This window comes from Somniosus microcephalus, chromosome 22 (assembly GCF_052327205.1).
Source record: "Somniosus microcephalus isolate GS21.2 chromosome 22, FLI_Smic_1.0, whole genome shotgun sequence".
NCBI lineage: Eukaryota > Metazoa > Chordata > Chondrichthyes > Squaliformes > Somniosidae > Somniosus > Somniosus microcephalus.
In genome coordinates, this window is record NC_141008.1 from 35193360 (window position 1) to 35215624 (window position 22265).

General features: G+C 47.0%; 1 protein-coding gene across 1 annotated transcript in view; it reads left to right on the forward strand.

The window, feature by feature from the left end:
* slc5a2 (solute carrier family 5 member 2) overlaps positions 1-22265 on the forward strand; it is a 52103-nt gene that overhangs the window by 23601 nt on the left and 6237 nt on the right. The window contains exons 8-12 of the mRNA XM_085964455.1: positions 8284-8513; positions 10180-10315; positions 13225-13332; positions 14422-14572; positions 19555-19723. Coding sequence (XP_085820581.1) covers positions 8284-8513; positions 10180-10315; positions 13225-13332; positions 14422-14572; positions 19555-19723 — 794 coding nt within the window. The remainder of the gene's footprint in view (positions 1-8283; positions 8514-10179; positions 10316-13224; positions 13333-14421; positions 14573-19554; positions 19724-22265) is intronic.

A 22265-nucleotide genomic window follows, 5' to 3' on the forward strand; every position in this document is an offset into this window, starting at 1 on the left:
AAAGACTCAGCAACTTGAGGAGAGGATGGGAGAAAACTGAGAGAGGAGAGGACAGACCCATTTTGCTCCACAAATAGCGCGAATGAGCCCGTCTTCATCGAAACGCTGTGACACAACAATAACACTGCTACTCACTATACTGAAAAATGACAACCGCCAGAATCATCTTTTTTTGGGAGCATTAAAGCTTGCCATGGTTCGGGATTCTTTGGCCACTTTTCCACAAAAAAGAATTGAACATGAGCAGTTTTTAATATGTATTCTGAGCAAGAAGTGCCTAAAATGCATTCACCTTTCGGGACAGCCCCACACGGAAAAGTTGGGCACATAGGCAGATGAGAGGCATTTAAGATGCAGTATGCCCTGTTGTTTTGCACAGATGCCAAGCGATGGCCAATTCATTAACAATGTCTGAGCATTCATGGTGTTGGGGGTAATATATTAGATTGGATAGAGGATTGGCTAACTAACAGAAAACAGAGAGTCGGGATAAATGGGTCATTTTCAGGCAATCTGTAACTAGTGGGGTGCCACAGGGATTAGTGCTGGGGCCTCAACTATTTTCAATCTATATTAATGATTGGATGAAGGAAGCGAGTGTATTGTAGCCAAATTTGCGGATGATACAAAGATAGGTGGGAAAGCAAGTTGTGAGGAGGACATAAGGAGTCTGTAAAGGGATATAGATAGGCTAAGTGAGTGGGCAAGAATTTGGCAGATGGAGTATAATGTGGGAAAATGTGAAGTTATCCACTTTGGTAGGAAGAATAGAAAAGAAAAATATTATTTAAATGGAGGAAGACTACAGAATGTGACGGTACAAAGGGATCTGGGTGTCCTCATACATGAAACACAAAAACTTAACATGCAGATGCAGCAAGTAATTAGGAAGGCAAATGGAATGTTGGCCTTTATTTCAAGGGGGATAGAATATAAAAATAGGGAAGTCTTGCTACAACTGTACAGGGCGCTAGTGAGACCACACCTAGAGTACTGCGTACAGTTTTGTTCCCCTTATTTAAGGAGGGATATACTTGCATTGGAAGTTCAGAGAAGGTTCACTAGGTTGATTCCTGGGATGGAAGGGTTGTCTTTTGAGGAAAGGTTGAGCAGGTTGGGCCTATACTCATTGGAGTTTGGAAGAATGAGAGGTGATCTTATTGAAACAGATAAGATTCTGAGGGGGTTGGACAGGGTAGATGCTGAGAGGATGTTTCACCTCTTGGGGGAATCTAGAATGAGGGGGCATAGTCTCAGAATAATGGGTCACCCATTTAAGACAGAGATCAGGAGAAATTTCTTCTCTCAGAGGGTCATGAATCTTTGGAATTCTTTACCCCAGAGAGCTGTGGAAGCTGGGTCATTGAATAGATTCAAGGCTGAGATAGACAGATTTTTGAGCTAAAGGGGAGTCAAGGGTTATGGGGAAGAGGCAGGAACGTGGAGTTGAGGCCAAGATCAGATCAGCCATGATCTTATTGAATGGCAGAGCAGGCTCGAGGGGCCGAATGGCCTGCTCCTGCTCCTGCTCCTATTCCTTATGTTCTTATTCAGGAAGACATCTAGCGCCTTGGTGCTGACAAACTCTTTTGATCTCTGCCAGTGTTTGAAGAAAGGGTTTTAAAAATCAGGCACAGGCAAGCTGGAATTTTCCAGGGTGTCAGCAGACAGGATCAGTGGCGGGTCGGGTGGAAAGTTTTTTTTTGACAGCAGGTTGGGAACCCTGCTGCCAACCCATCGCAATGCGTCTTTCCCAATGTTGGGTCTGTCAGTGCTGAGTGACCCAATTAAACTCAATATAACGTACTTAACAGACCCGTAACAGGCTTTATTAACTTACTTTTTAACTTTAACTTCATGGCCACGGGAACCACGGCTGTCAACCTGAGGTGGGAGTTCAGTGGCCTTTGCTCCAGCTGATTACTTGACAGCTTCAAATGTACAGTAAAAGCTCCCACCTAACAGATCAGCACTTTCCTCAGCCACAAGCTGTTTCTCAGTCCATTTCCAGCATAGATTCTGCAGGCTTTCCACTTTCCACTCTCCATCCACTCTCACCTCACTGGCTAGAGGAATGGTGCAAGGGGGAGGGATTCAAATTCCTGGGACATTGGAACCGGTTCTGGGGAGGTGGGACCAGTACAAAATGGATGGTTTGCACCTGGACAGGGCCGGGACCGATGTCCTAGGGGGAGTGTTTGCTAATGCTCTGGGGGAGGGTTTAAACTAAAATGGCAGGGGTTTGGGAACCTGAGCGGGGAGACAGAGGAAAGGGAAACAAGGATAAAAGCAAAAGACAGGAAGGAGAAAAACAAAAGTGGCATGCAGAGAAATCAAGGGTTTAAATCAAACATGGCCACAGTAAATAATAATTCTAAAAGATCTAAGAGCATTAAAAAAACAAGCCTGAAGGCTTTGTGTCTTAATGTGAGGAACATTCGTAATAAGGTGGATGAATTAGCTGCGCAAATAGAAGTAAACGAATATGATATGATTGGGATTACGGAAACATGGCTCCAGGGTGGCCAAGGCTGGGAGGTCGGGGATGGCATTAAACGGGAAATTCGAATTTGTTCATCCCAGTTTGGCATAAAAATAAAACAAAAAAGGTGACTCAACCGTGGCTAACAAGGGAAATTAGGGATAGCATAAGATCCAAGGAGAGGACATATAAATTGGCCAGAAAAAGCAGTAAACCTGAGGATTGGGAGCAGTTTAGGATTCAACAAAGGAGGACAAAGGGATTAATTAAGAGGGGGGAAATAGAGTATGAGAGTAAGCTTGCAGGGAACATAAAAACTGACTGTAAAAGCTTTTATAGATATGTGAAGAGAAAAAGATTGGTGAAGTCAAGCGTAGGTCCCTTGCAGTCAGAATCAGGGGAATTTATAATGGGGAACAAAGAAATGGTAGACCAATGAAATACATATTTTGGTTCTGTCTTCACAAAGGAGGACACAAATAACCTCCCAAAGATGTCAGGGAACATAGGGTCTAATGAAAGGGAGGAACTGATAGAAATCAGTATTTGTAGGGAAATGGTGTTAGGGAAATTGATGGGATTGAAGGCCGATAAATCCCCAGGGCCTGATAATCTACATCCTAGGGTACTTAAGGAAGTGGCCCTAGAAATAGTAGATGCATGCTGGTCATCTTTCAAAATTCGATAGACTCTGGAATAGTACCCATGGATTGGCAGGTAGCTAATGTTACCCCACTGTTCAAAAAGGGTGGCAGAGAGAAAACGCGGGGAATTACAGATATCGGTAGTGGGGAAAATGCTAGAGTCCATTATAAAGGATGTAATAGCAGAGCACTTGGAAAAAGTGACCGGATTGGACAAAGTCAACATGGATTTACAAAAGGTAAATCGTGCTTGACTAATCTACTGGAATTTTTTGAGGATGTAACTGGTAAAATAGATAAGGGAGAACCAGTGGATGTGGTGTATTTGGACTTTCAAAAGGCTTTCGATAAGGTCCTGCATAAGAGATTAGCATGTAAAATTAAGGCACATGGTATTGGGGGCATGGTATTGAATTGGATAGAGAACTGGTTGGCAGACAGAAAGCAAAGAGTTGGAATAAACGGCTCTTTTTCCAAGTGGCAGGCAGTGACTAGTGGGGTACCGCAGGGATCGGTCCTTGGACCCCAGCTATTCACAATATATATTAATGACCTAGACAAGGGAACTAGATGTAATATCTCCAAGTTTGCAGACGACACAAAGCTGGGTGGGCATGTGTGCTGTGAGGAGGATGCCGAGAAACTCCAGTATGATTTAGACAGGTTGGGTGATTGGGCAGAAGCATGGCAGATGCAATATAACGTGGATAAATGCGAGGTTATCCACTTTGGTGTCAAAAACAGGAAGGCAGATTATTATCTGAATGGCAAAAGATTGCGACAACGGGAAGTGCACCAGTCGCTGAAAGTAAACATGCAGGTGCAGCAGGCGGTTAAGAAGGCAAATGGTATGTTGGCCTTCGTAGCGAGAGGGTTTGAGTACAGGAACAAGGATGCCTTGCTGCAGTTGTACAGGGCCTTGCTTGGTGAGACCATATCTTGAGTATTGTGTGCAGTTTTGGTCGCCTTATCTGAGGAAGGATATTCTTGCCATGGAAGGAGTTCAGTGAAGATTCACCAGGCTGATACCTGTGATGGCAGGAATGACGTATGAGGAGAGATTGGGTCGATTGGGCTTGTACTCGCTGGAGTTTAGAAGAATGAGAGGGGATCTCATTGAAACTTATAAAATTCTGGCAGGACTGGACAGACTAGATGCAGGGAGGATGTTCCCGATGGTCAGGGAATCCAGAACCAGGGGTCACAGTCTAAGGATAAGGGGTAGGCCTTTTAGGACAGAAATGAGGAGGAATTTCTTCACCCAGAGAGTGGTGAACCTGTGGAATTCTTTACCACAGAAGGCAGTAGAGGCAAATTCATTAAATATATTCAAGAAGGAGTTGGATATATTTCTTAAGGCTAAAGGGATCAAGGGGTATGGGGAGAAAGCAGGAACAGGGTACTGAACTTGGATGATCAGCCATGATCGCATTGAATGGCGGAGCAGGCTCGAGGGGCCGAATGGCCTACTCCTGCTCCTATTTTCTATGTTTCTATCTATGTTTCACCCCACACCAACACCATAAAGCATCCCTACAATGTCCAAGCCATGCCTTTCACACTCATCACCATTGCGAGGGGTACCATTATGTCTCACCATTCACTGCAACTCACTAAGCCACTTCCAAAGGTGCACACAAATCTGTCCAAGAATGGAAAGTGTTGTAAATAAAGGTTTCAATATTTGACAGCACATTAACGGAAACTTTACATGAACATTGCATAAAACACCCAAGTGCCTATCCTTGTTTGTTGTTAGTTGGTATGATTGCATTAGGATGAGGGTGAGTGTGAGGGGTGGCTACTGAGATGGGGATGTGATAATGTAGGTAGAGAGGGATGGGTGGAGGTGGAAGGTAAGTTGGTGTAAGTAAGGATGTGCAGGAGTAGGGTAGGGAAGGCAGAGTGATGGGGATGTGATGAGTGGCACTGTAGGATGAAGTTGAGTGTGGCTTTGTACTAACATTTCGTGATCTAATGAGATCTTTGAACCATTTGCAGCACTGCACCCAGGTCCTCCTGACCACATCCCTGCTTGTGACCTCCTCTGCAATGTGCAACCAGGCTGCTTGGTCTCCTGGGGAGGTCACTTCCACCCATGGAAGAGGACCACCCTGTGTGCTGTGACTCCTTCCATAAGCATTTGGAGGGAGTCATGGGAGAACCTGGGTGCAGCCCTGCACCTCTGTGCCGTGATTGTCAGTGTTTGCAGCACCTCAATGCTGTATAACACTGACAGCACAACTGTCAAAAGTAAGGTGGCCATGGTCCCTTTAAGGAAACCGACTCAAGACGCGTCATGAATGACATCACCAGTCCCGCTTCCTCTAATTGGACCGGGAAACGCGTTACGCAGGCTTAACAAGCCCCATCAACGTAAATTCATTCTAGGTAGCAGGATGAAGCCAGCAGCGGGGCCGCGACCCGCACCGGTATTGCCCGCACCCGACCTGCCGAGGTGAGCAAAATCCTGGCCTAAGAGGCAGTTAAGTCCCAGAGATAACTTCTGCCCCAATTGTCAAGACGGGTAGCAGTCTATTCTTTTACGTTAAGCAACAAACCCCAAAGCAGACTAATATATGTATTTTGTAATAGCACACAAACAGAAGCTACACTGATTGTACCAAGTATCTCTCATCGTACTCAGTGTTATGAATGTTTTGCCTACTGTGGAATAAAGCAGCTTACAATGGAACTGAACACCATTTCCCTAGTGGTAACACAGTCCGCCTTCAGAGAGATTGAAGGAGTACACATGCTTAAAAAATGGAGTATCAGAACACAAGGGAGTTTTGTTGTTAAAATCCTGGGTCTAATAGCTATTAGGCAGTGGGAGTCAACATCAGTAAGGAGCAGGCGACCAGATCGCTTAAAGGAGCAGCTAACATACTAAACCCAAGAGGGAATGGACAATAACTGGATGAAGGATAGGAAGCAAGCACTGCTGTTTCTAATTTACATAAATGGTGTGGATTCAGAAACGTAATGTGAGGTGGCCAAATTTGCAGATGATACCAAACTAGATGGGGCAGTGGAATCAAAAGAGGTACCTCAGAAATTACAGAATGAACTGTACAAAATGTGCAAGTAGGCAGAACAATGGCAGATGAAATTTAAGTGTAAAGTGTTGCATATACAGTAGTAAGGAAAAATAGATGATATACATACTCTACAGATGGTGTTGAAATATCTAGGGATAAAACTGAAAGTGATCTGGGAGTCATAGTAGATTTGATGGCTAGACAGGACTAACCAATGCAGAACAGCATTCAACAATGTAAACAGTAGAATGTCAGTCAAGGAAGGTAGAGATTAAACTTTATAGTGCTCTAGTCAAACCATGCCTTAAATATTCTGTCCAGTTCCGGTTGCCAAGAAACAAAAGAGGCATTCAAGCACTGGAGACAGTGCAGAGAAGAGCCACAAGGGTGATCCCTAGTGTCAGAGGTCTGAGGTACAAGGCAAGACTGGAGAGACTCGGGACTTTTCAGCCTGAAAATGAGGCATCTGATGTCTAATAGGAACATAGGAACAGGAGTAGGCCATTCAGCCCTTCGAGCCTGCTCCGCCATTCAATGAGATCATGGCTGATCTGCGATCTAACTCCATATACCTGCGTTTGGCCCATATCCCTTAATACCTTTGGTTAACAAAAAGCTGTCAACCTCCAATTTAAAATTAACAATTGATCTAGAATCAATTGCCGTTTGCAGAAGAGAGTTACACCCTTTGTGTATAGAAGTGTTTCCTAATTTCACTCCTGAAAGGTCTGGCTCTAATTTTTAGACTATGCCTCCTAGTCCTAGAATCCCCAACCAGCGGAAATAGTTTCTCTCTATTGATCCTATCTGTTTGCCTTAATATCCTGAAAACTTCGATCAGATCACCCCTTAACCTTCTAAATTCTAGGGAATACAACCCTAGTTTGTGTAATCTCTCCTCGTAACTTAACCCTTGATGTCCGGGTATCATTCTGGTAAACCTACGCTGCACTCCCTCCAAGGCCAATATACCCTTCCTAAGGTACGGTGTCCAGAATTGCTCACAGTAATCCAGGTGTGGTCTAACCAGGGTTTTGTATAGCTGTAGCATAACTTCTACCCCCTTGTACTCTATTCCTCTAGATATAAAGGCCAGCATTCCATTAGCCTTTTTGATTATTTTCTGTACTTGTTCATGACATTTTAACAATCTATTTACCTGAACCCCCAAGTCTCTTTGGACATCCACTGTTTTTAGCTTTTTACCATTTAGAAAGTACCCTGTTCTTTCCTTTTTAGATCCAAAGTGGATGACCTCACATTTGCTTACATTGAAATCCATTTGCCACAGTTTTGTCCATTCACCTAATTTATCAATATCCCTTTGTAATTTTATGCTTTCATCTACACTGCCTACAATGCCGCCTATCTTTGTGTCATCGGCAAATTTGGATATATGACTTTCTATCCCATCATCTAAGTCGTTAATAAATATTGTGAATAGTTGAGGCCCCAACACAGATCCCTGCGGGACACCACTAGTCGCATCTTATAGAGGTTCATAAGGTTGTTAAAAGAATAGAAAAGGTAAGTCCAGAATATTATGGCCCGTAATTTGCGGTCGTCAGCGAAGCAAAGGTGCTCGCTGCTGGTCCTGAAGTAAGCTTCCCACAAAGATCGCGCGATCTCTGTGGCGAGCAATTCGGCTTTTCCGACAGTGCAGTCAGTGTTGGAGCAGTAAATGACTGACTGCAACTTCAGGATTTCCACATTGGGATGCGCCTGCGCTAAATCCTGAAATTGCGTTCAGTTTCAAAGGGGTAAAACAGTGAACACTGTTCGTTCGTTATTATTACCCACTGCAAATTCCGGGCCCATATATAAATTAAATTACAGGAATAGAACAAGGGCACACGGGTTAAAACTAGTAAAACGTAAATTTAGGACAGATATCAGAAAATTCTTCTTCACACAAAGAGTGATCAATGTGAAATAAACTTCCAGATAGAGTAATGGAGGCTGGATATAATAGGATGCTACAATAGAGGAGGAGTTGGGCTTAAGGATTTTTCTTGCTGTATTAATTAGAATGGATCGGATGGCCTTCCTCACCTGTAATTATTTTGCAGTTTTGTGACTCTGCCATTAACCTGTGGATTTCCACTTTCTTCCACAGCTTTCTATGAAATTGGGGGCTATCAGGCTTTGTTTACCAAGTACAAAGATGCCGTGCCAACCTTTCATGATTCACTAGATCCCCTCCGCTATAACATCTCTGACAAGTGCTACCTCCCTCGCGCTGACTCATACAACCTCCTGCGAGATGCAGTCAGTGGTGACCTACCCTGGCCAGGATTAATCTTCGGCATTACCATCATTGGAATTTGGTTCTGGTGCAGTGATCAGGTAGGCTGGTGATTGACCATTAATAATCTTTGATCCCTAGGTCTCAACGAAGTTTTTTCTTTTTAAAAAAATCAGCTGCCCTTTCACCCCAGGTTTGAATCCAGCCTCAGGGAACCAAACGTCACAATGTGTGTTAGCTACACAGTTCTTTCAGCCCCAGGATGATGGAATGAAATTTTCCGCTGTCTGCTGGCTGAGTGTATTATTGACCTTCGGGCACCATCAACCTTGTCTCTATAACAAATATCAGATGCATATCAATGCTTTAAGGTATTAAAGCATATCCGAGAGGAACTGATCAGAGCTGGGAAAGGAATTAGGGGAACTGACTGAGGGTGAAATCTATGAAATGGGTTTTGAGGAGATAAAGAGAGAAGTCATGAGCTGGAGGCCTTTAGGGAGAGAGCTCCAGAGTATGGGAATGATAACTGAAGATTGTGCCACTGATGATGATACAGGGGAAGGCAGACACACATTAACATAGACTCAAAAAAGAGGTGTATGGGGCAGGAATGTAGAGCTGGAGGAGGTTGGCAGGTGGGGAGGAACGAGGTTGTGGAAGAATTTGAAGTCGAGGATGAGGATTTTGAAGTTGACGCTCTAAGGGATGAGGAGGTAGTGGAGGGTGGTAAGGGCAGAGCTGAAAGGTGATGTCCATTAGGACGAACGTTATAGGTGATATCTGTAAGGACAGGGGTGATAGGTGAGCATTAAGGCCAGGGGTGATAGGTGCAAAAAACTCGCGACCTAAAGAACAGATGGTGGGTGGAGGCTAAGGATAAGGGGTAAGCCATTTAGGACAGAGATGAGGAGGAATTTCTTCACCCAGAGAGTGGTGAACCTGTGGAATTCTCTACCACACAAGGCAGTTGAGGCCAATTCATTAAATATATTTAAGAAGGAGTTAGATATATTTCTTAAGGCTAAAGGGATCAAGGGATATGGGGAGAAAGCAGGGACCAGGTACTGAATTTGGATGATCAGCCATGATCGCATTAAATGGCGGAACAGGCTCGAGGGGCCGAATGGCCTACTCCTGCTCCTATCTTCTATGTTTCTATGTTTCTGTCCGTAAGGACAGAGGTGATAGGTGAGGATGGTAAGGACCGGGGTGATAGGTGAGGACAGTAAGGACAGAGGTGATAGGTGAGTGAGACAGGATGTGGGCAGCGGAAGTCTGAATGAATTGGAGTTTGTGTAGGGAGGAGCTCAGGAGGCCAGTGAGGAGAGCGTTGGAAACATCAAACCTGAGGTGACAAAAGTTGTGGTTGAGGTTTTCACTGGCACTGAGGGTGAGGGTGGGGCAAAGGTAGGAAATATTTTGAAGGACAAAACGGCCCCAAATTTGGCATTAAATTGGCAAACTCACTTAGTGAGGATGGGAAATGGTGGAGGGGGTGTGGGGGGTGGGGGCAATGGCACTGTTAAAATAGGGCCCCTCTTCCAAAATCAGGGTTAATCTGCTTGATGGGACAGAGCAGAGGGAATATTATCTAACCCTCGCTGTACCTCAGCTCAGAGTGTTTGGCAGGGTAATGCTGAGAGAGTTTGAGTCTGTATCTAACCCATACTGTATATGTGCTGGGAGTATTTGATGCCAACAGTTGTTGCTGAATCCCTTCTCCTGAGATATTTCTAACAACCAGTTGGTGTCCATCTTTTCCAGGTCATCATCCAGCGTTGCCTTGCTGCTAAGAACCTGACACATGTGAAGGCCGGTTGTGTCCTATGTGGTTACATAAAGCTGTTGCCCATGTACCTGATGGTCTTGCCAGGCATGATCAGTCGAGTACTTTACCCAAGTAAGTTTTCTCAATCAAATGCCTATTTGTTCCAACCTAATGTATTCTTGTTAATTGGCATACGAACCAAAAAGAGTTACAGACCATTGGCGAGGGCAAGAGCTCACCAGCACCCCCACCCCAACCCTCCCTCACTCACACACTGCGCCACGCAGTGGTAATAATGGGAGCTTGCATCACCATCGTTGACTTTCCAATTTCAGATATTCTCTTGTGTGGAGAGGTTAGCAGCCAATTTCACAGCCCCTATAGTGGAAGCAGGGAAGTTTACCGATGGGGATGGGGACCTTAATATGTGATGATATACTGAGGAAGAGTCTAGGTTCCAGTCCGGTCTGTGCTGGGTCATCTGATCTCACCTGCTATGATGCTGAGCCATACAGAGCAGGCAAGGCCCAGAGGTCTCAAATGGCACTCCCTTGCGTTACTAGCTGAAGGAAATTTCAGATTTTTATCCCTGCGTCAGGGGGTGCAAGAGGTTTGCGTGGCTCCATGGGGCAAACTTAATTTCAATATTTGTTAGTTGTGTCCTGGGGGCATGTCCAGGCTTCTCCAAAATTTGTGCTGCCTTGTGCCATTGTCATAATGTCATTCGGGTAGACTATAAGAGCAGAAGAATAGGCTAGGACAGCCTTTACAGCAGCTACATCTTAAAGGGGATATAGCACCTGAAAATTAAATTAAATGGATTGTGGGGCCTTCTGCTGGATCTCTGGCCCTGTCAGTGCTGAAGTAAATCTTCCTCTCTTCCCCACTGCCCCCCCCCAGCGGCGGTATGAGCCACTTGACCTTTGTTCACCCCACCGTACTTTAATGACGGCTGGGAGGCAATACTAGGGAAATGATCTGATTTCCTGTATTCTGCCTCAAGTACTGACAGCCCCAGGGGCCACCAGGAGAAGGGTGGCAATTGATCCTGGGGCTGTGGCAGGAAACCCGCTAACGGCAATATTGGGGGAGAGAGGCCCGATTAGTGGACACCTTTCTCTCTCTCTTCAGGCTCTTTTCCACGTCCCACAGGGCCCCTGATTCATGGAGACCCTTTCTTTTAGATATTAAAAAAAGCTCTTCGGGGCACTTCTGCCCCCTTTAAGCACTGCTGTATTTTTTTCGCTCCCTCTATAAGATCCCACGAGGAGCCCGTCCTGTATGAAGTAAATGGGTTTGGGCAGCGGGCAGAAATCCTGCCCTAACCCACCTCTGGTGGCAAATCCGCCTCAGAAGAAACTCCCATCCTGAGTGTCTCTTGTTAAAGAAGGTGAAAGCATATGTGTGTCTTGCCGACATTGTACTGTGGACCAGTACAGATAAGTAGAGGGCTCAAGTATATTAGCAGGATTCTCAAGGGTCTTGTTTTCCGCTTCTGGAAGGCTGTCCTCTTAATTTCAGAGGCAGCATTCACCTGCCCCACCATCTCTTCCCATGCCACTCTTGCTGCATTTTGTTGAGGAGTGTTCCCAAAGATGGTAGGCGTCTTCTCCTGAGCCGCCTTAAACATGACTTCCCAGGCTCTCTCATTAAAGGCAGCGCTCTGGCCTGCATCCTGTATGCATTTTCCAACACGTTCACCAAAGTTGCTCCCCAAACGACCCTTTGTGTGCTGCACTGGAACCTTTTACTGGGTCTGCTCCAGAAATTAGGCCCCTTTTACTTCTGTGCATCCAGTGAGCCGGGCAAAGTATGCTGGCAGTGCAGCGATAAATAGCAGCACAAAATCTGGGGAGGTCCCCTCAGTGTGCCTGCAGTGCAAAGTGCCCCTGTGCTGGCAGTGCAGCAGGAGCCCAATTTCAGGCCCCAGATTCCGTCCCCGGTCTGTGCTGAGTCAATTGCGCACAGCCGGAGTGGTACTAAACCACACAGAGCAGGAAGGGCCCAGGTTCCATCACAGGTTTGTGCTGAGTTAGCTGGAATCAGGTTAATGGCTAGGACTGACCTATGCACCCCTGCGTTAGGGAGGGAAACATGAGACAGGGTTCCTGCTCCTGATCATTATCCATCATCCAGTGACTCCATTTGGAAAGTGTCTGGATATCAGGTGATGACAGGATTGGGCTTGGCAGTGATGCCTCACAGTTGAATATCCTCCAGACACTCATTCTCTAGACCCGCACCTGACATATGGTCAGATGGTGAGCAACTAATGCCCATGGAACCGTCCCCCAGCGAGAGTCAGCACCTTAAACATAGAAAGGAAAATTGGATGGAAATCAATAACCAACGTGCTTTTTATTTGGTGTTCAGGTGCTGCTATAATACCGTCTGTAGTTATTAAGAAAATATGTTTCACCTTTCAGTAACATTGCGGGCACTTTCGAATCAGATGACCCAACAGTGGACTATCCCAGCATGCATTTAGCCTGGCTCCATGGAAACCAAAATTTTAATTTTACAAGTTAAAAATCCGATTCCTAAAGAATCTCGAATCATGGCTCCCTTAGCTAGGCCCCAAAAGCCTCAGTTAGGCTCCAAATTGAAATGTCAAAATTTTAATCATCACAGTTCTTCTCGTAAGCTCATTTTCTCACTAGGTTTCTCCATCCTGAATGTGTAATAGCAAAAGATACCAGAGTTCTGCCCTGAAACTTGCTTTGTGAAACATTAGAAGGGGCTATTCTGAGGGGCAGGACAAACCACACTGCTCTAGCAGTTTAGAAGGAGCTTTACTCAGTATCTAACTCATGCTGCCCCTGAATTGGGAGTGTTTGGTGGCACAATGTAGAGGGACCTTTAGTCTGTATGTAAACTGTGCCGTATTTGACCTGGGAATGTGTGATGACACAGTGAACTTTACTCTGTGTCTAACTAATACTAACACTTGATCAACATCTGGGTCCATTGGAAGAAATTAATTTGGGACAAATTTGGAAAACCTGTGCAGCTCATTCTAATGCTTCCATCTTCTCCCACAGATGAGGTTGCATGCGTTGTGCCAGAGGATTGCGTGAAAATCTGCGGCACTCCAGTTGGTTGCTCGAACATTGCCTACCCAAGACTGGTGGTCGCACTGATGCCTAATGGTAAGCCATCTGTATAACTATAAAACCAAACTACAAATAGCCCATCATCCATACTTCCATTTCCCTCTTCCCCTAGTCTCCTCACCTGTATATGGCTCCACGGGCACTGACCACCTTCTGGTACCTTGCCTAAGTGGCCACGTGTGAGTAAAGTTATTGCGTTGTGGGGAAAATCGCAACTGACCCTGATCCTCTCCTCGCCCAATGTACACACGCACATCACCTTCCAGCAGAGGTCATTGGACAGTGATCAGGAGCACGATTTGTTTCACATCCCTAACACAGGGACACTGGGGCCAATTGTAACGCCCCTCCCGGCACCTTGTGTCAGATCAGCTAACTCAGCCCAGACCGGGAATGGAACTTGGGCTCTTCCTGCTCTGCATGGCACAGCTCCACAATGGATAAATATGCTCAGTCTCTAATTCCAACCCATTCTTTCATAGGACCTCAAACCAGGAGCTCCTAACCTCAGCCTTCCCCTCCATCTATAATGCACACACTATTCAAATCCAAACTTGGTGTCACCATATCAACACTTCCTCATTTCCATCATCGTCTCTGATATTTTTTAACCTCAGAACTGTCCTGCACTCTGGGCCTTGGCTTTTTACCTAAGTTTCAAACCTAAAGGAAACCTGGAAATCTCCTCTACACATTCCACTGTTCCCACTGTGTTCCCTTTATATATACCACTGCTCCCAGTATGTCCCCACTATATACAGCACTGGGCATCTTCTCCATATCTCCTACTGTTTCCCAGTGTATCTCCTTTCTGTACCCACCATGTTGCCTCTATATATCTCACTGTTCCCCAGTGTACATGTGCCACACCATGTTTCCTCTTCATATTCCACTATTTTCCAGTGTTTCCTCTCTATATACCCACTGTGTCTGCTCTATATATTTCAGTTCCACTGTGTGTCTCCTGTATATGCCCCACTGTGTCTTCTCTACATAAAATACTAATCCCAGTATATTTCCCTTATATACCTCACTATTCCCCAGTGTGTCCACTCTATATATCTCACTATTCCCCAGGTTGCCAGCTCTGTGATTGATTTGAATTTGCCGTGTGTCTCCGGACAGGACTACGTGGTTTGATGCTTGCCGTGATGTTGGCGGCTCTCATGAGCTCACTGGCATCCATCTTCAACAGCAGCAGCACGCTGTTCACCATGGACATCTGGGCAAGTATCCGGAAGGGAGCCAGCAACAAGGAGTTGATGATCGTTGGCAGGTGAGGAATCATTAACAGGATCTGAGGAATGTTTCACAAGATAATTATAATGAGGTAAGCTATTAAGCTCATCCATCCGGAAAGATCTTAACACACACACCACACACACACACACCCTGCAGCATCCAATTGGTTGTTAAATAATTCCAGGGTTTTCTGTTGCGTTTGCAAAGATAATCCAGAGGCTGTATGTAGAACTCAACTCATGTCGCTTTTAATGGCTGATGCAACCACACTCTTACAGGCAAAAGCAATCGAATACCTATATCCAATGTCAGACATAATATAACGATAACAGCACTATCAAACTTCATGTGCTCAGGCCAAGGCAATCGAGTACCTATCCCCAATGTCAGACATAACATTTCCTTCCCCCTCACAGAATTTCAAACATGAAATGTAGTGACAAAGTCCTGTAGGTGGCCAGGGCGAGAACGTGTACGAACAGGCCGAGGTGCGGACTGGTGAAGAGCAGGCCGAGGTGGGGACTGGTGAGGAGCAGGCCGAGGTGGGGACTGGTGAGGTTTTGGCTGAGGTGCAATATCTGCTTGAGGGTTGGCTGGCTGAGCCACATGTGCATCCCACCACTCTGGGGGTAAGGCTTGGGGATTAGATCCATGTAATCCGCATCAGGGGGTGCTGGCACCTTCCGAAGGCGGCTGGCATGCCACCAAGAGCTGTCAGTGAGGCAGAAAGTGGCTGGTCCAAGTTGACGGCTGATTTGGAGAGGGGAGGACCAGAATGAGGCCATCTTATTGTTGCGGTGAGGCCTGTGGACTCTGACCCAATCGGAGACTGAGATGTTGGGCGCCTTGGCCCTCTTCGACTGGTCGAAGCGGAGTTTCATCTTCTCCTGCTGTCTAGCGACTGTGGCTTGAGCCCGTGGTGCAAGGCTCTGAGCTAGTGAGGGGCGGAGCCTGCCAAGGGGCAGCATGAGCTCACGGACTAGCATGAGGGATGCGGGTGAGACCCCTGTAGTGGAATGCTGGGAGGCTCTGTAGTGCAGCAGTGTGTGGAGGAGGGCCTCGTCAAATGCACACCCCTGGGATAGGTGTGCTCTGAGGCCATTTTTCAGTGTCTGGTTAAAACGCTCCACCCCCCCATTTGACTCGGGGTGGTAGTACGCTGTGATGGATGCCCTTGCTCTCAAGGTAAGAGGAGAGTTTCGAAGAGACCATTTGGGGTCCATTGTCTGTGGTGATGGCCTTTGGATGCCCCCAGTGGGAGAAGAGGGACTCAAGGATATCGATGATGACCCAAGAGGTGACGGAGCCTATGGCAGTGACCTCTGGCCATTTTGAGTGCAGGTCATAGGTCACCACTAGGAACCGTTGATGGTGGGGGACACCATGGATCTCCCCGCAGACGTCCAGCTGCAGGTGCTCCCAGGGCTGAGAGGGCCAGGCAAGGGGTTGCAGGGGTGGAGGAGCTTGGTGGCCAGTCTTGCCACTTACAAGGCAGGCTGTACAGTCCTTGACCAGGGCCTCGATTTCCCTGTCGATACCCGGCCACCACACTAGGTCTCGGCATCATTGTTTGAGCTTCACTATGCCCAAGTGGCCCTCGTGCGCCATGGATAAAACACGCGCACGAAGGGCACTTGGGACCACAGTGCAGAGCCCACGTGCAACACAGGAGTCATTCCAGCAGGAGAGCTCCTCTTTAACTCTGGAGTAGGCAGACTGTTCCTCAGGCACCTTGCGAGGCCAGCCATCTCTGATGAAGGTGCACAGCTGGGAGAGGGCCAGATCCTGTTCAGAGGCCTCTTTGAGCTCCTGGAGAGAGACTGTGGTTTGGAGAGGCGTGTGCAGCATCTGGACGATATCCTGTTCCACATGTTCAAACCCGACGACTGGGGCTGCGGCAGAGACAGTGCGGGAGAGCAGATCTGCAACATTGTCACATCCTGGTGAGAACTGGAGACTGAAATTGTATTGGTGGAGGCGGTCAGACCAGCGGTGTAGACGCAGTGGTCTATAGCCCGTGCCGGATGTCGACAGCAGGGCAGTGAGAGCCTGGTGATCGGTTTGCAGGGTGAAGGCACGGCCATACGTGTACAGGTGCCACCGCTCACATGCCCAGACGCACGCCAGCGCCTCACGCTCGCCTACTGAGTACTTCTGTTCAGTGGGGCTAAGGGCTCGTGAGGCAAAGGCGATTGGTTTCTCCACTCCATTCTGTATCTGTGATAACACTGCCCCCACAGCTGCAGCGGACGCGTCGCAGGTGATGAGGGTGGGGCTGGCGACGTCAAAGTGAGCCAACACTGGAGGCGACGTGAGCTGTGATTTGAGGAGGCGAACAGCTTCCATACAGGCTTGTGACCACACCCAGGGCTCATCCTTTCGCAGGAGCTGGCGCAGTGGGGCTGTGGTGGCTGAGTACTGGGGCAAAAACTTCAGGTAGTACCTAGTCATGCCAAGGAAGGAGGCAACCTGTGCTGCAGAGCTGGGTTCTGGGATGCTGTGAATGGCATCCACGTTTGACTGGAGTGGGGATATACCGTCAGCCAACAACCGAAACCCCACAAATTCAATCTCTGAAACAGCAAAGACACACTTTTCGCCATTCAGTGTGAGCTTGTGTTTTGCTAGAGCCATGAAAACTCTGTGAAGGCGTTCGTCATGAGTGGAGGTCGAGGGCCCATGCACGACGATGTCATCCAGGTAGATGGCCACCCCAGGAATGCTCACGAGCACAGAGGACATCACCTTTTGGAAGCAGCTGGGTGCAGAGCCAAGTCCAAATGGCATCCTGGTGTACCGAAAGACACCAGCATGTGTCACAAAAGCAGTGAGGTCCCTGCTGCTGGGGTGGAGGGGAACCTGTAGATAGCCCTGTCAAAGGTCCAGTTTTGAGAACAGGATGGAACCATAGAACTGCACTGTGAGTTCCTCTGACGTGGGCAGTGGATATTTGTCAGGGATTACGGCCTTATTCACTGCTCGAAGATCGACACAGACGCGTAGACCACCTGACTTTTTCTTTGCGACCACCAGGTTGGAGACCCATGGGGAGGCATCAACTGGTTCGATGATGCCAGCTTCCAGTAGCTGCTTTAGTTCAGCTGTGACCCCGTCACGGAGAGCAAGCGGGATGCGGCGCAGTGGCTGAATGACAGGGGTAACGGTGGAGTCAACCATGGGCTGGTGGGTGAAGGCAGTCAGGCAGCCCAGACCCTCGAAGAGTGCTGGCCATGTTTGGCGCCACGGTGAGGCGACGTGCAGAATCGCAGACCCGCCAGTGTCCAAGAGAGAAAAACCCAGGGCAGTGAAAAGATCCAGTCCCATCAGGTTAGCTCCTTGGCGTGCCAGATGAAAACAAAAACCTGGCAAAACTTTTGTTCCATAGCGTACAGTGAGGTTGACTGAGCCCACTAGTCCAATTTTTGAATTACCATACCCAGAAAGGGCAGTGGAGGGCGCAGAGAGTGGCAGGGAGCTGAAAAAATGTTTGAATGTGTCCACATTCAGCAGTGAGACGCTGGCACCGGTATCCAACAACAGAGGGATGCACACATCATTCAGGTTAATTGTGCATGACTTGAAAGCCACTACTGGCCCAGAACTTACGTTGTGAATTATAGGCCAACTGCTTGAGGACTGAGAGTGTTCATTTGTAGCAACAGGGGCAGAGCGGCAGACATTGGCAAAGTAATTTTGTTTTCCACAATTGCGACAGGCTTGGCCACGCACGGGGCAATTCTGCGCTCTGGTAGCATGTGAACGAGATCCGCAGTTTCCACACTGTTGCCGCGGTAGCGCGCATTGCTGCCGTCGCGCGAGCATTACAGTGTCAGAGCTGTCGGGGCCGAGGGTGCTGTCACTGGGTGTGTGTGCTAGTTCCGCTGCACATTCGGCTGCAGACTCCACTTGAAAGGCAATGTTGACTGCCTGTGACAACGACAGATCGTCGGACTCGAGTAACAGTCTTTCACGCACTCTCACGTTGTTGGTGTGCTCTATTAGTTGATCACGCACCTTCTCGTCTTGTAGTGCACCGAACTTGCACGAGCTAGCTAACCCCCTCAAATTAGCCACGTATTGATGCACAGACTCGCCGGGGAGTTGGTGACGCTGTCTAAAAATGAATCGCCGCAGGAGGGCACTTTGTGGGGCCGAGAAGTGTGTGCTTAACAGAGCCACAGCCACATCATATGTTTGAATTGAGTCTGCTGTGCATAATGTCCCAAGAACACGCTGGCCCTCCGCTCCCAAGCAATGGGATAACAGTGCCTTTTTCCGTGCTGTACTCACATTTTCTAGTCCGAGAGCGATGAGGTAGGTTTTAAAGGACTGTAACCAGCGAACCCATGGGATCGGGGGCTCACCAGGTAGTGCAAGGAAGGGAGGAGGTGGTGGAAGAGAGATTTCAGCCATCCTCGTCGCCAAATGTTGCGTTTGCAAAGATAATCCAGAGGCCGTATGTAGAACTCAACTCATGTCACTTTTAATGGCTGATGCAACCACACTCTTACAGGCAAAAGCAATCGAATACCTATATCCAATGTCAGACATAATATAACGATAACAGCACTATCAAACTTCATGTGCTCAGGCCAAGGCAATCGAGTACCTATCCCCAATGTCAGACATAACATTACACACACCACACACACACACCCTGCAGCATCCAATTGGTTGTTAAATAATTCCAGGGTTTTCGTTTCCACTATATCTGGAAATCCATTCCATATCTTGGTCACTATTTGAAAGCTTGAGTGAAGTGTCACTCTGTTATCGTACCAGGCACACATTGCCAGTCTTAGGCAGCAGTGTCATCAAAAGCTCACACTATCATGTGTCACACTCCCTCTCTGCTTTACCATATCCTCAAATAGCATGGCTATGGAAGAATTTCAGGGAGCTCGCGCACGTGAGGAATCTCGATGACACAAACAGTGTTCCTTGCCATACAACCAGATTGGAGCCTTAACCGTAGAAACACTTTTAATTTACATGTCACCTTCTTCTCTTCCTCAGGGTCTGGATTCTCTGTATTGTGGTGATCAGCATTGGTTGGATCCCTGTGGTACAGGCAGCACAGAGCGGGCAACTCTTTGACTACATCCAGTCTGTCACCAGCTACCTGGCACCACCCATCGGTGCAGTTGTCCTGCTGGGCGTCTTCGTGAGGAGAGTCAATGAACCAGTAAGAAGCCATTCTGATACAAGTTAACAGCAATTGATGGAGTGAATTTTCATATTCATTTCTAGACTGTCCCATCAGAACTCTCAGGTCAGGTGTAGCACAGGCTAGATACAAAGTGAAGCTCCTGCTATACTTCCCCATCAAGCACACCCAAGGCAGGTGCATCATGGGTTAGATACAGATTAAAGGCATCCGAAATTCCCTGATTTTTTGGGGGTAAAATGGTATAGTTCTCATGAAGGGGACCGGAATTTGGAACGTAAGTCAGACCCGCCAGAGTTACAATCCTTCTCAAGTGGAACTGGCTGTTGTCAGAAGATGTGCCAGCCCCCAAAGTGGCGCTTACAGAGTAATGAGGGCAAACGCTGCTGCCCAGAAATCCTGCCATTTACACCAGAATTGCACCTGACTTAAGCTTGCATAAAAGAGGAGTAAGTTACCTGCATGACTTGTCAAACCAGGACGAGGTTGAGTTCACAGGCTTTAATTGACCACGCTCTTAGTCTGAAATATCAGCTTTGACTGAAGTGATTACAAAAATATTTTCTCAGCTGTGCTGCCTCTCTGTAGTTTTGGGCAGGGAAATCTTTTTCTTCCCGTCCTTCTATCAGGGAGCCCTAACTATGGAGTTTACTATGGGTATTTTCATACATATTGGAGGCAGAATAGGAGCAGAAGGAAGAGGAAATGAGAGAGGCACACAGGATAAGGATACAACTAAGGAGAAGTAACCAAACTTGGAGGTGCTCTTCCACCTGCGAGCACAGACAATGCCGCTCGCTCTAGAATGTACCCATTCTTTTAATTGCTTTGTGACAGGTGACTTTCACAGTGCAATCTCCTCATTCCTAGTATCTATTACCCCCAAGTGACTGCCTTTGGACTGGTCAAGGATGGAGGACAAGTGATGCAGTGCCTCAATGTGGGCAGTTGTCATGTACCTGAGGAACCAGGCTCTTCATTTCTCCTCCTCCTTCTATGCCTTGCATGGCTGTAATTCGTCTTAAGAAGAGGAGGAAGAGAGATTAGATTTGGTCTTGCATTATCTCATCTTGTTTGTCCTCATTAGGTCTTTTAACTCCTTCCTGGATTCCTGGGAATCAAGCAGCAAGAACCACCATCCTCCACATTGTTTTGACTTCTTCCCATGGGTGTCATAAAATCATAGAATGGCCTTTTTCAGTGCTGTAACCATTCAGCCCATCGAGCCCATGCTGGCTATCTGCAAGCGCACTTCAGCTAGTCCCACTCCCCCGCCCTTTCCCCGTAGCCCTGCACATTTTTTCCTTCAGGTACTTATCCAACTCCCTTTTGAAAGCCATGATTGAGTCTGCCTCCACCACCCTTTCAAGCATTGCATTCCAAATCCTAACCACTCGCTGAGTAAAAAAGTTTTTCCTCATGTCGCCTTTGGTTTTTCTGCCAATCACCTTTAATCTGTGTCCTCTGGTTCTCGACCCTTCTGCCAATGGGAACAGTTTCTCTCTATCTCTTCTGTCCAGACCCCACATGATTTTGAACACCTCTATCAAATCTCCTCTCAATCTTCTCTGCTCTAAGGAGAACAACCCCAGCTTCTCCAGTCTATCCACATAATTGTAGTCCCTCATCCCTGGAATCATTCTCATAAATCTTTTCTGCACCCTCTCTAAGACCTTCACATCCTTCCTAAAGTGCGGTGCCCAGAATTGGACACAATACTCCAGTTGAGGTCGAACCAGTGTTTTATACAGGTTCATAATAATTTCCACACTTTTGTACTCTATACCTCTATTCATGAAGCCCAGGATCCCAATAGCTTTTTTAACTGCTTTCTCAACCTGCCCTGCCACCTTCAACGATTTGTGCACATATACTCCTAGGTCTCTCTGTTCATGCACCCACTTTAGGATTGTACCCTTTAGTTTATATTTTCTCTCTTCATTCTTTCTACCAAAATATATCACTTCGCACTTTTCTGCGTTAAATTTCATCTGCCACGTGTCCGCCCATTCCACCAGCCTGTCTATGTCCTCTTGAAATCTATTACAATCCTCCTCACTGTTCACTATACTTCCAAGTTTTGTGTCATCTGCAGATTAAGAAAAGCAGTGGTCCTAGAACCGACCCCTGGGGAATACCACCTTCCTCCAGTCTGAAAAACAACCATTCACCACTACTCTCTATTTCCTGTCACTTAGCCAATTTTGTATCCATGCTGCTACTGTCTCTTTTATTCCACGGGCTTCAACTTTGCTGGCAAGCCAATTATGTGGCATTTTGTCGAATGCCTTTTGGAAGTCCATGCACGCTACATCAACTGCATTGCCCTCATCAACCCTCTCTGTTACTTCATCAAAAAACTCGATCAATTTGGTTAAACACGATTTTCCTTTAACAAATCCGTGCTGGCTTTCCTTAATTAATCCACACTTGTCCAAGTGACTGTTAATTTTGTCCCTGATTATCGTTTCTAAAAGCTTCCCCACTACCGAGGTTAAACTGACTGGCCTGTAGTTGCTGGGTTTATCCTTACACCCTTTTTTCCCAGCAGATGCACCTT